This window comes from Phascolarctos cinereus, unplaced genomic scaffold (genome assembly GCF_003287225.1).
Source record: "Phascolarctos cinereus isolate Bilbo 61053 unplaced genomic scaffold, phaCin_HiC Scaffold_5;HRSCAF=322, whole genome shotgun sequence".
Taxonomy (NCBI): Eukaryota; Metazoa; Chordata; class Mammalia; order Diprotodontia; family Phascolarctidae; genus Phascolarctos; species Phascolarctos cinereus.
Genome location: NW_027555958.1, coordinates 324,737,949 through 324,754,781, shown reverse-complemented (window position 1 = coordinate 324,754,781; position 16,833 = coordinate 324,737,949). Strand labels below are relative to the sequence as shown.

The 16,833-nt window shown below is 49.0% G+C and overlaps 1 protein-coding gene across 7 annotated transcripts in view; it reads left to right on the top strand.

Moving 5' to 3' along the window:
- The window catches only part of MEF2D (myocyte enhancer factor 2D), a 47,894-nt gene that overhangs the window by 10,642 nt on the left and 20,419 nt on the right, over positions 1 to 16,833 (top strand). For 6 of the 7 annotated variants that reach the window (XM_020991515.2, XM_020991517.2, XM_020991519.2 and 3 more), the window contains exons 2-3: positions 13,200 to 13,413; positions 16,225 to 16,428. In XM_020991515.2, coding sequence (XP_020847174.1) covers positions 13,360 to 13,413; positions 16,225 to 16,428 — 258 coding nt within the window. In that variant the 5' untranslated portion in view covers positions 13,200 to 13,359. Of the gene's footprint in view, positions 1 to 4,995; positions 5,151 to 13,199; positions 13,414 to 16,224; positions 16,429 to 16,833 lie in introns of those variants that run through there. The other variant, XM_020991514.2, reaches the window with a different exon arrangement.

Genomic DNA, 16,833 nt, shown 5'->3' with positions numbered 1-16,833 from the left:
ACATTCAATTCAATTCAAGCATTTAATGAGTACCAACTGTGTGTCAGACACTATTAGATGCTGAGGGTCCAGAGACAGAAAGCAGACAGACCCTGTCTCCAAGGAGCTCACTGGGTGAGGGATACAACCTGGATCCAGATTAGAAAATACAAAGTACTAAAAAATCATTTCCAAAAAAGAGGGAGTGTTAAGCACTGGCAGAATCAGGACAGGCCTGGGGTAGAGGATACATTCCAGATGTGAGGGACCAACTCTGCAAAAGCTCTGCAAAAGTGGGAGATGGGCATTTTGTACTAGGAGCAGCTACAGCAGGAAGAAGTGAGGCCCTGGGACAGAAAGAACTAGAGAAGGCATGGCCAACTAGTTGAGGTGGCTATAGGTGGGGGAACCATAGGGTCTGACCTCCTCATCTCAGTGCTGTGTCCCCCAAAGAAAGGGTGCGAGAGAACCGGCTGGGTTAATGAGGAATAGATTTGTCTGCTGTACCTTCCCCATTTCCTGCCCTTCCCAGTCCTCCCTCCTTTTTTTCTTTCTCATGGCACCCTCAGCTTCCCCCAAAGCAGCATGCTAATCCTATACAAACTGGCTTCTCAACTGACCCTGGCAAAGTCCTGCTGGCTGTATCTGTGATCCCTGCCAGACTTAGTGTGTGGAACTGGACCCAGAGAGCTGAGTGCACAAGAACTGGGTTTGACCAGCAACTGGCCCTTTAAATCCTCCTTGACTCCCCACCAGGTCACCCTGTTTCTCTGGGAGGATTTGCTTCTTCCTGATTGGATTGGCCTCCTTTGAGCCCTTACCATAATTTCATGTATAGAGCCTGCTGCATATAATCCATACTCTTTTTTCTAAACCCTCACCACTCCTCAACCAAAAAAAAAACCCATTCAATTTCTCAACCAACAATCATTTATTAATTGCCTGCTGGGTGATATGCACTTTTAGGTGCTGGGGGTTAAAAATAAAAAAGAATGAATAAATAATAAATAAACAAACAAATAAAAGAAACAGCCCCTGCCCTCAAGGAGTTTACATTTTATCTGGGGAGACAAAGTGTACTGTCTCCAAGACTGTTTCCTTGCCCTCATCATTCAGTCATTGTGGCCAGCCCTCTATTTCTAGGCCACCTAGTTCCCACCCAGGCTGGGATCTCATAGGAATCTTCCAGGAGAGAAGATACTCCAGCTACTACACAGTCCTTTCTGCCACTGCCCTGTAGCTCCCCATTATCACTTTCTGCCTTGGCCTGACCTTGTGAGTCATGCTCACCCCTTGTCTGAGCCCCTGCCTCTCTCTGTGTCCGTCCTTCTTCTTCCCTCCCCCAATCCCTCCCCTTTCTTCTCCTACTGCTGGGCTAGTGCTCTCCTCCTCTTCAGTTCAATAAACATTTATTAAACACCTACCCTGTACAAGGCACTGCGTTAGGTGCTTGGGATACAAAGAAGAGAGACACCACTGTTGCTTTCTAGCAGTCTGCAGGATGATTGTTGGGGGAAAGATATGTACACAAATAACTAGTAAGACAAAGGAGGGAGGGGCATAAACTAAGTGGACCAGGCAAAATGCTATGGAAAATTCAAGGAGAGAGAAATCGCTTTTGCTTGGGGGTAGACGGGATGTTGGGGCCACTGTTGTCACTCATGAAGACTTCCTGGTAGACATGGGCCTTGAAGGGAGGAAGGACAGATTTCAAGCAATGGAGAAGAGGCAGCGTTGTTGAAGGTGCATTTCTAGTGGGAGGGCAGGGTTGAACCAAAGCACAGAGATGAAAGAGGACAGAATGATGAGGGGAGATTTGGAATAGTCCGATTTGGCTGTGATGTAGCATAACTGATGAGAAGCAGTATGAGATAAGGTTGGCTGGGTTGTAGGAGCTGTGATCACCAAGCCATGCAGTTTATGGGGGGGAGGGGAAATAGGGAGCCACTGAATATTTTTGAGCAGGGGAGTGACAAGGTCAGACATGTACATTAGGAAGGTTATTCTGGAGCTGAATGAAGGATGAACCAAAGAGAGAAACTAGAGGTAGGGCAATCTGGTAGGATGTTATCATAATAGTCCAGGCGAGTGATGATGAGAAGCTGTATTGTATTCTGGTGATGGTAATCGTGAAATGGAGGAAATGGGTTTGAAACTGTGGAGGTAGAATTGGCAGAACTTGGCAACTGATTAGATATATGAAGAAAGGGAGTCCTCTACCTTCCCCTCCTTCCCTCCTTCCCCTCCCTTTATTCCTGGGCTGGGCTGAGCCAAACCTGACCCCTTCCCACACCAACGGCTCTTGGGCTCCTCCAGACCCAGCTGGGACTTTCACTTCTGCCTTGGGACCCTAGAGGGAAGTCAAGCAGGGAGATGAGGGTGATGAGGCCAACTGTCCCAACGGCCCCCACCTTTTTTCTCAGAATGAGAGGAAATAAGCTAGCTTTACGGTTGGAGGGATGGAAGTGAGATGGAAGAAAGGACTTCCCCGGTACTGGGACTGAGAATGAAGGAGAGAAAAGGGTCCAGCTTGGTCTCTCGAGGGCTGAGGCCCTGACTACAGCTTAAGTGGAGAGGAGGGAATAGGACTGCAGGGGAAGAGTGATTTGCCCTTAGGATGAATGGTGGGGATAGAATTGAAACCTGATTTTTAAAATCCAGTGAAGCTTACATCTAGAAATGGGATTTGTACTCAGAGGCCTTGGGTTTGAATCCCAGCTCTTTTTCTTGCTATCTCTTGATGGGGGAACAAGTCATTGAGCCTCTCTGGGCATCAGTTTCTGCACTGGTAAAAGGAGGTGGTGGGACTGGGTTTTGGTACCCAAAGTGTAGTCTTGGTGTCTGAGTCGGGGGTGCCAAAGTACTTTCAACCTAGCACTAACATGTTTTAATTTCTAATACAGTAAATATTGATAGATATAGCTGACATCAACAAAAGCTTGTGGGGGCTTCTTGAGAATTTTTAAGACTACAGTGGTATTCTGAGACCAGAGTTTGAGAACTGCTGGGTTAGGTGATCTCTAAGGGCTTTTTTTCAAGTCCTGAACCATATGGTGTCTGATTAGATCTGATGGGGACCATTTCATCTAGTCCAGCTCCCTCATTTCAGATTGGAGTAAAATGAGGCAAAGAGAGGGGAAGTGATTTACTCAAGGTCATAGAATGGAGTTGCTTCTGTTATTGGAGATGAGATTACATTCAAAGGGAGAGAACCCAAATTCATTTCTCTGGGAGACCCCAGAGACCAGGGGCTCAGAGGCTCAGATTAGTGTGGCAGGAGCCAATAAGACTATGGAAAGGACAGTGTAGATGAGTCATCAGCAGGGCTTCCTTTAAGCTAAATGATATAGGGGGCCACAGATTTGGCTTCTAGTCCTACCACTCGCTTGCTTGTTTGACTTGGGGAAGCCACAGAACCATGCAGGGCCAGTTTCCTCCTGGATAAAATGAGGGGTTTGGACTTGTCTAAGGGCCCTTCCAGTTCTTTTTTTACATTTATTTTTTTATTTTTAGGCAATTGGGGTTAAGTGACTTGCCCGGCATCACACAGCTAGTAAGTGTCAAGTGTTTGGTCTGAGGTCGGATTTGAACTCATGTTCTCCTGACTTCAGGGTCCGGTGCTCTATCCACTGTGCCACCTAGCTGCCCCCAAGGGCCCTTACAGTTTTGATCATATATGAAGCTGAGTTAAGGGCAGGAGGGCAGATTTGGCAATCCTTGGTTCAGAGGGCTCCCAGCTTTTTTACCTGAGACCCTGTGCCAATTGCACTTTATCTCTGGGCCTCAGTTCCCTTATTTGTAAATGACAGGATTGGACTATGTGACCTCCAAGGTCTCTTCCAGCTCTAAATCTCTGATCCTATAATCCCCTGATCTACATTCTGCTCCCAGCCTGTGGCTCTCTCCAGAGGCCCTTGGTCACCTTTGTATTCTTCTGCCTTTATGTTGTTTGTTGGTGCCCTCCTAACGAGGTTCTTCTGGCACCTCCACCCCTTTTCCCTGGGGCAGAATGGTTCTCCTTTTTATTGGCAATTCACCATGCCCACTTTCTTCCCTAGAAGCCCTGCAACAGTAAACATCTCTTCCCTTTATAATACAGGTCTCCTGGTAAGGAGAGACCTGCATCTCTCCCGTAGGAAGTTCCTTCTGCAATCTAATCACCATCCTTCCCATTGCAATGTTGGCCCCACCTTATCCTCCAACTGTCTTAGCTTCATGGAAACTGCTCCCTGAACCCACCCCAGCTGCTGCAGAGCCTGGAAATCCCCAATCAGATTTCTCTTCTCTGAGACTTCATCTTTCCCTTCTTCCCTTCACCTTCTCAGAAAGGTAGTCAGAACTGTAGAATATCTGAACTAGAAAGGATTTTAGAGATCATCTAGTCCAATCCACTCATTTTCTAGATAAAGCAACATGTAGAGTCTTTCTCAACCACCAGATGGACTAGTGGTCTCCCAATGCGGGGGGGGGGGGGGGGGGGACCTCAGATTCTAGCAACTTGTCCCCTTGGGCTCTGAGGGTAGAGGTTAGAGAAGAGGAAGGATGAAGCTGTTCAGCTCCAGAAGTGAAGCTGTTCTGGCTGTTGTTGCAGGGAGGACAGACGAGAGAGAGAGAGAGAGAGAGAGAGAGAGAGAGAGAGAGAGAGAGAGAGAGACAGAGACAGAGACAGAGACAGAGAGACAGACAGAGACAGAGACAGAGACAGACAGACAGACACAGAGAGACAGAGACAGACAGACACAGACAGACACAGACAGACACAGAGAGACAGAGAGAGTGTATGTGTGTGTGTGTGTTCCACTCCTACTTGGTACAATACCCAGGAACTCTTGGGCTCAGAGTCTGGGGGATGGTTGCAATGACCCTTCTCTCCCTCTTCCCCAGGAATCGAATTTCAGACCAAGTGGGAAAGGGGGTGGGGCTAGCTGATATGTGGGTGGGAAGCCACCATGAGTGTCTGTCAGTCCAACTACTCTCTATCCCCTCCCCCAGCTCCCTACCCCATCCTTCTCACATCTGCTTCTGTCCCTTAAGCCACAGTAGTGGTGACTCCCCAGAACCCCGTACTCCCTCTGGCTTTGTCCCTCTGACGTCTGGGACCCTCGACTCCAGTCCAGGCCTCCCCTGGAGCTAGCTTCCCTCACTCTGCCCTCCCTCCTGGGGCCTCCTTGGTGAGTTAAAATTAGCCTAGCCTGGGGCATAAAAATAGCCCTGGGCTGCCTGAGAGCGGCCAGGAAGGCCTGGGGGCCCTGGTTGGGGGTGGGGGTGGGAACCTCCAGCTCTTTGAGCCCTCGGAGGCTAGTGGGAAAGTGGTCAGTACCTTCCTAAATCCCCATTTTAGGTGGGGGGGGGGAGGCTGATAATTAGGGTGGAAGAATCTGGCCTGACTAATAAGAAGAGTCCTTGAGGAGAAAAGTGGGGCTGGGAGGGTCATAATGTCCTGGCCCCCTGCTCTTGGAAGGGCTGGGTGAGAAGTTTAACCCGGAGGCTTCCAGCTAGAAGCATCGCTCCCCTTCTTTCCTCCCCCCTCTTCCCTCCCCTCCTCCCCTGGCCCGCCTGCAAGTTCAATGACTGTCCTCACCTTCTAGCTGAGAGACTAGTCTGGGTCTGAATCACTTCCCAAATGTCTACAACACTTCTACTCCCTACCCTTCTTTTCCCCCAAGGACACAAGGCATGATTTCTGGGAGGTTGGGAGGTACTCGTATTAGATTAGAATTTTTCCTCTTGGCCTTCACGTCTGTTCTGCCCTTCCCCACCACCATGGTAAGGCCTTGGTGGGGTGGGGAAGACTTGGGGAAACAGTTCCCTTATGGGGGAAGAGTCTGTTGCCCCTCCCCCTCTGAGTAGCTCTCCTTCTCTCCCTCCGTGGCTCGGTAGTGGTTGTGACAGGTGTGGGGTGCTGGACTCAGAGTCATTGAATTCCTTGTGCCTTCCAAGTATCTGCTGGAAGAGGGAGAACCCCTTTGGGGTCCCAGGAGATAGAGATAAGGTTTAGAGGGGAGGGATGGGAGTTGGGGAAACCGAATGGCCAGGACCTTGTAGTGCTGGGTGTGTACTGAGAGAAGGGAGTTCGAGAGCTAATTAACATGCTCATTGCCCAATGCCAGACTTCTTTTAGTCAGTCAACAAATATCTGTTCATCTGTTTGGACCCATCAGACTCGTTTAGTTTTTCTGTCCTCCACTTAATTGCTGGACTCAGGACTGAGAATGGGGCTGGGAAGAGAGAGCTCTTGGGCCCCAGAAGAGAAGCTGGGGTGACACCCTCCTCTGTTAGGGGGAGATGGGATTGTGTTCTCTAGAAGAAGTTGTTAGGGGATGGGAACGCTGGCACAAGATCATACATTTAGGAACTGGAAGGGCCTTAAAGGTGATCCAACCCAACCCCATCCATCTTACAAATGAAGACATTGAGAAGAAGTTAGGTGACTTGCCCAAGGTCACACAGATAGTAAATTGGAAAACTGAGATTTGAACCCAGGTCCTCTGACTCCAAATCAAGGGCTCTTTCCACTGCGGCTGCCATACCAATTGTATCTTGGCAGTCTGTCTAAGCATGTGGGTTGGTCTCTGTCTTTGTCTTTCCCCCTCTGTGTCTCTGTATTTGCTTCTTTCTGTCCTTGTATCTTGCCTTCTTTCTCTGTCTCCATGTCTCACTCTATTTCTCAGCTCCTTTAAAAATGAGGGCTCCCCCGAAACCATGCCCCCCTTTTCCTTGTTAGCTGCTAACCAGGCCCAGCCTGGCAGTGGGGGTGACAGGGGATCTGACTGTGAATCTCTCTCCCCTCCCTCCTTACTTCATGCCCTGCAGCTCAGCCAAGGGGAATAGGCAGGCAGGAGATGGGGTAATAGACTCTACCTCCTCTTGTGTTGGAACTCAGGCTGAAAGAGAGCAGTCACCCTTTCTCTTCATCCCAGAGGGTTATGTCTGAGTCCCATTGCTGGGGGACTTTGAGTCACTCAGCCTGTGACTCAATTCCACTTCTCCTCCTCCTCCCTTCTGCCCTAGAGTTGGGAGGGAGGATGCTCCTCCCCTTCTGAACCCAGGATGGCTTGCTGTCATTTGGTCCTGGGAGCTCCTGAGGCTTGGAGAAAAGCCACCTCTCTGTACAACACAAGGTGCTTTGAGATCTCATCATTTAATTCAGCAAACATTCATTAACACCTACTATGCATAAGTTAGGGGATGTGGATACACACTGGGGTGCAGAGATAGCCAATTAATTTCTGCCATCTGCAATTGCAGGAAGAGATGGTAGTTAGCCAGGAGGAAGAACTCCCTAGTTTCCCTAATCTTTCTGGAGAGGTGGGGGGTGGGGGAGAAGAAATCCAGCCTGTGGTCTGACTCTCCTGCCTCAGCCTTGAGGAGCTCATTCAATTATGGGGAAGCTTTGGCCAGCAGAGCTGTGTCTCTGTCTGCCTCCGTCTTCTCCTCCCCCCTTCCCCCCAGGAACCAAGATATCATCAGTGATCATTCTGAAAGTGGAGGTTTGAATGTTGCTTAGGTACCAGGAGGTGTTAAACTGGAGTGTGGAGATGGGGGGAGCTGTTTCTCCCTATCACACCATCTGCCTGGAGCCCCTCCCTCCAAGACCATTTGAACAAAATTTGCACATCTTCCCATCCCTCAAAAAACAAAAAACAACCCAAGCCCCAACACTGGTTGTGCTTGAGTTGAGGCAGAACCAAGGTTACCTACTTCTCACTGTCTCAGGTTCTTACCTGTGTCTGTGTCTCTCTGGGTCTTCTACATTTTAGTCTTAGCTCAGTGACTGACTGGCTGTAATCTTGAGCAAGTCACCTTACCTCTCTGGCCTTTACTTTACCTAGCTGTAAAATGGGGTGGGAGGTTGACATGATGATTTCTTTTTCTTTCTTTTTTGCTAGGCAGTGGGGGCAGAGTCACACAGCTAGTAAATGTTATGTGTCTGAGGTCGGATTTGAACTCAGACCCTCCTGACTCCAGGGTGCTCTATCCACTGGACAAGATGATTTCTAAGGTCCCTTTTCACACTGACATTCCTGTTCATTGTCCCAGGTTCACCTTTTGAGAGCCCTTCCAGCTTTAATATTCTATGAATTTCATTGTATGAGTGTCTTCACTCCTTCCCCCCCCAGCTTCTATATGATCGTCGTGCTGCTGGTGGCCCTCTGGCCTTGCTCTGAGGGTCATCTCTGGGGATTATACCAAGCTTCCCCTCTTCCCTTTATGACTCCTCTGTTGACCAGTGTCCCAGGGCAGTCTTGTAATCTACCCTCTGACCTGCTGCTGCGAATTAACATCAGCCTTTCTGCCCTATAAACAGGTTGTGCTGTGTGCTTTTGCCCAGTCCCATGTAAAACTTCTTCCAAGCCTGCTTTCTCTTGGCACTCCCCCCCCCAAAAAAGCTCCCACTGGTGCCCTTCCTCCCCAGAAGTGAATGAATCAGCAGTTCACTCTGAGCCGTGACTCTTAGGTGGCATCGAGAGTCACAGCTGTGGCTGAGGAACCAGGGTCACAGAACCGAGAAGGGTGAGAGGAAGGAAGACAGATCCTGGCAGGAAGGGGGAGGTGAAACTTGGCACAGTCCTCCAATCTGTCCCTCCATCACCATGCAGGGGCTGATCCTCCATCCAACCAGAAGTGGGTGACCCAGTCAGGGAGAGCCCTAGATACCATGTGGCAGGGAGCAGAGAGCCTGGGCTAGAGATGGAAGGTGGGAAGAGGGTGCTGTCTGGATGGGAAGGCTTCCTGGAGGAGGAGAATGGGAAGGCGGGGAAGAGAGGAGAGAGGGGTTCACATCTGGAGCTCATGTGTGTCATCCCTGGCTTCTGGCAGTTGATTAGGTAATTAAACAGAGGGCTAATTAAGCAAGCACAGGTGTTCACTAAAGTCTCTCTGATTGGGTGGGAGGGGACTTTGGAAAGACTGGCCTTACTGCAGAAGGCCTATCTATATTTGAGACCCTTCCTGTCTCTATTTTCAAGGTCCAGTCAGCTCTCCCTCCAACTTCTCCAGGCATCAACAAAATATCCTGATCCCATGGCTGATGTTGGAGATGCTGAAACAAGTGGGATTGAGGGTGAACTTCCTAGCAGGAGAGCAGGAAACTGTGTAACTGGTGCCTGATCAGAGTAGAGGGGAGGGTTGAAAGAAGAATGCACTAGTTTGAACAGTCCCTGGAAGAAGGCCAGAGAGGCTAGACAGCAGAAAGGACTGCCCAGCATGTAGAGGCTGGAGGTTTTGAGGGAAGAAGAGCTGGGTCTATAAAATACTTTGAGACCTAAGGGGTGGGGGTAGGAACCAGTCACTTTAACCCTTTATTTTTAGGTTCAGGTCTCTGTTTCCCTATCTGGCCCCCACACCACCCCCATACCCCCTTTTCCTTTAGTAATACTGATCCTTCACCCATCCCAGCTCCCCCTGACAGGAGGCGGGGGTGGGGGTTGGGGGGGTGGTATTGTAGGAGACCAGCCAGGGAACTGGTTGCCAGGCAACTGTTACCATGGCAACCCCATCCTTTCTATCTCCATGTGCCAGGGGCTGCTCCTTAGATGGCTTTAGATCCCTATCCACTCTGGGAGCAGGGAGGAGAGCAGGGCCCTGGGGCCAGAGAAGAGAAGGCTGAGAGGGGATTCACTGGCCCACCAAAGGGAAATTCCCTAGGGTAATGGGGGGGTGCACCCATTTTGCAGTGGGAGGAATGAAGGTTAGACTTTAGGAGAGACTCACTTCAGGGAGTACAGAAGGTTGAGACGAGAATTGGTGAAAGAGGCTTGGGCTCTCTCTCCATTGGGGGCATTGTGGATGGAGGTTAGACTACTGGGAACAGTTTCTAAGGTAGTATGATAGTGGGAAGAAAACAGTGGATAGCAGAAAGGGTACCAACTTTGGATTCTGAATCCTGGATTAGAATCTGTGAGTAAGTTGCTTCACTTCACCAAGCCTCAGTTTCCCCATATGCAAAATGAGAGCAGTAGTATTTGTACTGCCTACCTTAAAGGGTTATTGTGGGGAAGAAGCTTTTGTAAACCTTAAAGCACTTCAGAAATGTAAGTCATTAACACTAGAGTGGGCTGGTGTGTGTATGATAATTACTTCATTTACTCATCTTGTTTTATGGTTCTGGGTGCCTCAATGAGGGAGTCTCACTTAAAGCAGTTACTCTTGGATCTGTCTCCTCCTTCACCTGATGAATTCCTTCATACCAAGTTCCTAGCCCTCTAGGCTCTATATGCCAAATTGTTTATTACATTCAAAAATATGCATTTCTACTACCCTGAGTGTAGGCTTAGAGGCCTTGGAGTTGACTGGGCTGTGGAGCCAAGAGACCTGGATTTGAATCTCCCCCCTACGTTTGCTATCTGTGAGACCTTGGGCAAGTTACATCTCATAGAATCTCAGCTTCCTCATTTGTAAAAGGGGCCCTTTCAGTTCTAAATCTGTGGTCCCATGACGTGCACTGGCCATCTTCTGGTGTTACTGGGAGGAAAGCACTTTGCCAATTTTAAAATGCTATATAGATGTTAATTGTTTATAATGATAATCATCATTATCCTCAGTATCATAATGTCCAGCCCCATAATTAACTCACAGACACAGATTTGGAAGGGAGTTCAGAGGCCTTTGAGTTCAACACATACCCTTCCAGGAATCCCCTTGACATCTGCTTAATACATATTCATCTAGTTTTTGCTTGGACACCACCAGTGATGTGGAACTCACTGCTTGTAGAGGCAGTCCACTCCATTTTTGAATAGCTTTGCTGGGAGATTTTTTCCTTCTAGTGAACTAAAATCCACCTCCCAGGAACTTTTACCCATTTCTTTTAATCTTGCCCCTCTTGGGGCCAAGTAGAACAGATTTCATCCTTCTTTTAAAAGGCAACCCTTCAGATGCTTGATGGCAGCTGTCATATTCCCCTAAATCTTGTCTTCTCTAGGCTAAACACTCCCAGTTCCTGCAACAAATCCTCATGGCATGGTTGCCAGCCTGGCTGGAGAGGCAATCACCACCAGCTCGGACTGAGTTAAGATGGTTAGGTCTCAAGCATGGATCCCATCTACCCATTCGAAAGCCTGGGGGGCTCTGACTTGAACAGATGCTATCAGGGATAATCTTGGGGGGTCATACAGTTTAGAGTCAGGAGTGCCCTTGGAGATCGTGTAGATGAACCACTTGATTTTATGGATGAGAAAATTTAGGTCCCAAGAGAGGAAATGACTTGCCCAAGGTCACCCAGGTAATAAGTTACAGATGTGAGATTCTCACACAGGTTGTGTGACTCAGATTCCAGCACTCTTCTCCTTTTCCCTCTTTTACACCATCGTGCTGGAAGAGAGGGTAGGAGAAGAGGATAAACAGTTGTAGTGGCTGAGGTGTGGCTGGGAGATTGCTCTGATGCCATTGTTGTGGTTATATCAGAATGAAGTCAGAGGGGCTGGAAGCTGAGACTCAAAGAAAAGTAGACTTGACAAGGAATGTGCTGCTACTGCTTCAGAGGAGGGATTCTCAAGGGAGGGAGTTCCCTGGGCTGAACTGGAAGGACCCCCAGCCTGCAGGAGTGGTTTCCCTGGGAGCAGAAACACTGGAATGAGGGAGGAGGGACCTTGGTTATTTCAGCTCGGAGGGTGGGGTGGAGGAGGAGACGGTATTGGCAGCAGAGAGCCAAGACACTGGCCCTAGTAACAGCCCCAGCCACCACCCCACAGCTCAGCCACCCCAGCCAGCGTCTCCTGACTCACTCAGCCTTGACACACTGCTTCTTGAGAGCAGAGACTGTCTTTTGCCTTTCTTGGTATCTCCTGTGCTTAGCACAGTGCTTGGCACATAGTAGGGACTTAATAAAAGTTTGTTGACTCGTCCCTTGTCTGAGCTGAAATTCTTTGGTGTGTGTAGAGGTGGGGCCCTAGAAGAGCTGACATTCTAGCAGAAAGGATGGCAGTTGGATCACAGGAGGGACTTTGAGGGTAGCCAGTGGGGGGCTATGCTGCTGCCCAAGGAGAAGTCCCTGGTGGTATAGCTTGGGGGGTGCAGGCATAGATAGACTGACCTTAGCCAGACTCACTCCATGGCCTCCCCCTCCATTTAATCTCTCTCTACCCCTAGTGGCCAGGAATCAGATCTTAGTTTGCATCTGTTTGAGGGCTGGGGTAGCTGAGTCAGAAGTAGAGTGAGATGCTGAGCAAAAAGACACATTAACTGTTTGAAGCCTGGAGGCGAGGGAGGTTACTGTATTTATGGCCAATCAGTGCCTGTGCATCTGCGATTATTACCTCCTCTCAGTTATGGGCAAGTGTGTTCAACCATGACTCTGGGTGTTGGGACAGAGGTTTTTGTCGTTCGTGTGTGTGTGTGTGTGTGTGTGTGTGTGTGTGTGTGTGTGTGTGTGTTGGGCTGTTAGCTTTGTTTGGCTTGGCCTCAGGGAGAACCAGGAACACAAGTGTATGATTGTTGCCAAAAGGTTCTCACAGAGCTGTTCACCAATGGAATGGGCTGAGTGGGTAAGGTAGGGAGCTGCCCATCGCTAGAAGTGTTTAGGTGGAAGCTGGGTGACTACTCGTTGGGGACAATTTCTTTTCACTTAGGTGCTTGGCCTGACCCCCTGATATTCCTTCGAGATCTAAGAGTCTGAGATTCCAAGCTTTGGTTCTAGATCCGGGATGCATTCAGCAATACCTTTGTGTGACTGAGAGCACATCAGTACCCAAGGCTTACACTCAGGACCCAGACAATGAGATTCTGGGCTGCTGTAGTATGGGCTCAGGGTTCTAAGCAATTGTTCTGGGAAAGAACAGAAGCCTGGCAGTGCTGTGATGTTATAGATCAATTTCATGAGCAGGATTCACAGAGCAATCCAGGGTATTGGAAAGAGTGCTGACCATGGAATCAGAAGAGCCCTGGGTTTGAATCTAACTTCTGTCTGACATTTAACTCGCTGTGTAAATGTTTGCTGCAGTTATTATTGTTGTCGTTGTTATTTAAGTAGCTGTTGCAGTGGATAACATCCAAGGCCTCTTCCAACTCAGATTCTGTGAGTCTAAGTAAAACTGTCCAGAGAAATGTTGGTCCAGGAACCAACATTTTTGAGTGAAGTAGAGGAATTTAAGCCTATTTTCACATCGAACATTTCCTGCATGTAAGAAGTAGTTTTGTTGCATAATTGCAAGCTAGGCTGGTTGCTTGCTCCCAGCCCTGGTCCCATTGTTCTCCTGTTTTCCGTTCTTCTGCCTACCCAGGTGGCTGTGCTGGAACTGCCCTTGAGGACCATGAACTAGTCTCCTGTAGGGACGAGCCTTTTCATGAGCACACTCTAACACTGCCGCCGGTCGAGGACCCACCTCCCAGCAAGGCCTTCCCCTCCCCACCTCTCCCCAGGGTTGAGGATCTCTGGAGAAGATGGGGCGGAAAAAGATCCAGATTCAGCGGATCACTGATGAGCGGAACCGGCAGGTAAGGGCCAGAGTGGGGTAGAGGGAAAGGGGAAGCTCAGACCAAGCCATTGATAGCAGTGGGGAAAGGTGTGGTGGAAAGGGGGTGTGGTTCATTTGGGGGAGTTTATCTAGAGAAGGTGCATATGGTCACCATTTCCTCTCATTCTAAATCCTGTGATACTCTGGGTTCCCAGGTTCTCCCCCACTCCTACCCCCAAGCTTTCATGTAGGGGTAAGCCAGAGTATTGTGGCCAGTGGGAAAAGGTTGGCTTGGGAGAGAGTGGGGTGTAGGTTGGCACACTCTTCCCCCCTTTGTCATTGCAGGAAAGCTACTGAAGAGATCGTTGTGAGGTTGAGCTGTAATGACTAGGGACAGAAGGGGCAGTTGCTAGGTTCTTTCCCCCCACCCCACATTCTCCACACATCGTTTGCAGTGCTCCCCAGCTTTTCGTTCTGTTTTAGGCACACAAACCTGCCCTTCCCTTTGCTAATGACTTAGGTCCTGTCCCTCCCTTCCTTTCCATCTGAACCAATGGTCATTGGAACCATCGGATTTCCACTGGGGAGGGATTTTCTAAGTTATAACCATCAACTTTACAAGGAAGAAGGTGAGGTCATCAAAGGTTAAATGACCAAGGTCACCCAGGAAGTAAGCAGCAGGGCTGAGAGTTGCCCCCAGCTCTCTGACTCATACTCTCTCCTTCAGGAAGCCTTCCCAGCCTGATTACCTGTTAGGGGAAAACAACTACAACAGCAAAAAAACCCTGAGGGTTTTAGTGCACTGGAGCTCCCTGTGAGCCCATAGTGTGACACAGTAGCCAACATCACCAGTGCAACCTTAGGATCATAGAGTCATAGAGCTAGAGCCGGAAGGGACCCCCGAGGCCATCTCATTGTACAGATGAGGAAACTGAGCTCTAGGGAGTTTAAGCGTCAGAGACGAGCTTTGACCTTGGGTCCTCTGGCTCATGAGCCATTGTACCATGGTGCCTCCTTGAGCCAGAGTGAGAGAAATCTGGTGTCCCAGACCAGGCAAGTGATGCTTCTGTTGAACTTTGCCCTGTTGAGCGCACATCCAGATTCCTGTGTCCAGTTCTGGGTGCCACAGTTTTGAAAGAACATAGACGAAGGAACAGGAAAGTTTAGCTTGGAGAAGAGCAGGTTTACTTGGGCAGCTGGGGAAACATGCTGTTGTCTTCAAATATTTAGAGGATTGTTAAGATTGAAGAGTCAAGTCCAACCCAATACTTAAGAAAAAATCACTTCCTCTACAACCATCCCAATAAGAAGTCATCTAGAAGGGCAGCTAGGGGGTGCAGTAGATAGAGCTTTGGCTTTGGAGTCAGGAGGACCTGCATTCAAAATCCTGCCTCAGACATTTAACACGTACTAGCTGTGTGACCCTGAGCAAGTCACTTAACCCCAATTGCCTCACCCCCCCAAAAAAACCCCAATAAATATAAGAGAAGACCAGATGACTTTTTTTGGGGGGGGGAGGCAGTCAGGGTTAAGTGACTTGCCCAGGGTCACACAGCTATTAAGTGTCAAGTCTCTGAGCGTGGATTTGCACTCAGGTCCTCCTGACTCCAAGGCCAGAGCCCTCACCACAGTGCCACCTAGCTGCCCCTTAGTCTTCTCTTGAAGACCTCCTTTTCTTAGTGACTCTGTCCTTCCACATTTTCTTGTTATTTTCATTTCTCTGACTATGTCCTCCAGAAAACAGTTCTAGGAGTAGTTCTCTCTGGGCTCCAGAAAACAGTTCTAGGAGTAGTTCTCTCTGGGCTAAGACAGTCAAATTAGGAGCAACGGGTGGACGTTTCAGAGAGGCAGGTGTAGGCTTAATGTAAGGAGAAATTTGCTGTAGGGCTACTCCAAAGTAGAATGGGCTGTCTCAAGAGATGGTGGGCTCCCCTTCCCTGCAGATTTTTAGGAGGAGACTGGGTGACTGCTGACCAGGGACATTGCAAAGGAATTTCTGCTCAGGCTGAACAAACTTGCCTCTCAAGACTCTTCCACTTTTGAGAGTCTCTCATTTTATTCTGTGATCCCATAGAGCATTCAGCCTTGAGCCTCAAGCCTTGCTGCCCCTCTGTCATCCTCCTGGGGATTCCAGCATACCTTTGCCTTTGGCCCCAGAGCTTCCATCTTTATTCTTTTCTCAACCTGCGTGGCTCTTTGAACCCTAGCAAAGACATAAGCCTCCCCTGCTTCTGTGATTCTCTCACATCCCCTTAGTTGGAGGCTCCATCTAGATTTGGTCTCTCGTTTTCCTAATTGGGGCAGTGTGGTACAGTGGAAAGAGCATGGGATTTGGAGTCAGGAGAGACCTGGTCATGTGAGAGGTAGGTTTCCAACTGGGTCTTTCGTGGTTTTCTGGCATCCGGGGCTAGCCCTTTGTCCACTATAACATACTGCCTCTCTCCCTGTATGCTAATATGGCCATGACTGCATTGCATTGCTAGACTGAGCTGTCCTATAGAGGGAAACCAAGAAATGGTACAGACAGTGCTCCCATTACTTTAAAGTCAAAAGAAATCAAAGAAACCACAGGCCACTCCTAAAATTCACTTCTGCTGTAGGATGGACGCTTCATTGTCTCTTCTACAGGACCTTCATTGCTTTTTTACTTACTCAAAGTTCCTCTTCCGTTTAGTGTCCCATGCATCACCTCCTTTGATCCTCCCTATAGCCCCATGAGGTCAGTAGGGACGTTCTTAATATCCCCATTTTATAGATGCAGGAACCAAAGGCCAGAGAGGTTTGTGACTTGCCCCAAGGTCAGATAGCTGCTGAATGGCTCTGACTGTCTGCTGCTGCTTCTCTCCTGCAGGTGACATTCACCAAAAGGAAGTTTGGGTTAATGAAGAAAGCCTATGAGCTGAGTGTGTTGTGTGACTGTGAAATTGCCCTCATCATCTTCAACCACTCCAACAAGCTGTTCCAGTATGCCAGCACTGACATGGACAAAGTCCTCCTCAAGTATACAGAATACAATGAGCCCCATGAGAGTCGCACCAATGCAGACATCATTGAGGTGAGCCCATGACTGCACAGCAGCGGCGTCGAGGGGTCCAGGACTGGGGAGATGCGATGTGGTGGCCTCTCTGGATCTTCTGCTAGTGCAGCTCTCTCTCTCTGTGACTTCCTCTCTCATGTCCATCGCTATCTTTGCCACCTTCTCTCTGTGTAGTCATCTTCCATCTTCGTCTCCTCCCTCTCTGTCACCGTTTCTCTTTCTCTCTGTCTTTTCCCTTCTGCTCTCTCCATGTAGCCATCCCAGGGGGCTCTTCTGCCTTTCTTTGTCACTGTCTTTCAGCACCCCTGTCCTCCCACAGAGCTCTTTCTGCCACCTCCCTCTCTATGACTGTCTCCGTCCCTCTACCTCATAGTGTACACATCTCCCTTTTTGTCTTTGTCTCACTGTATGGCTCTCCAGATT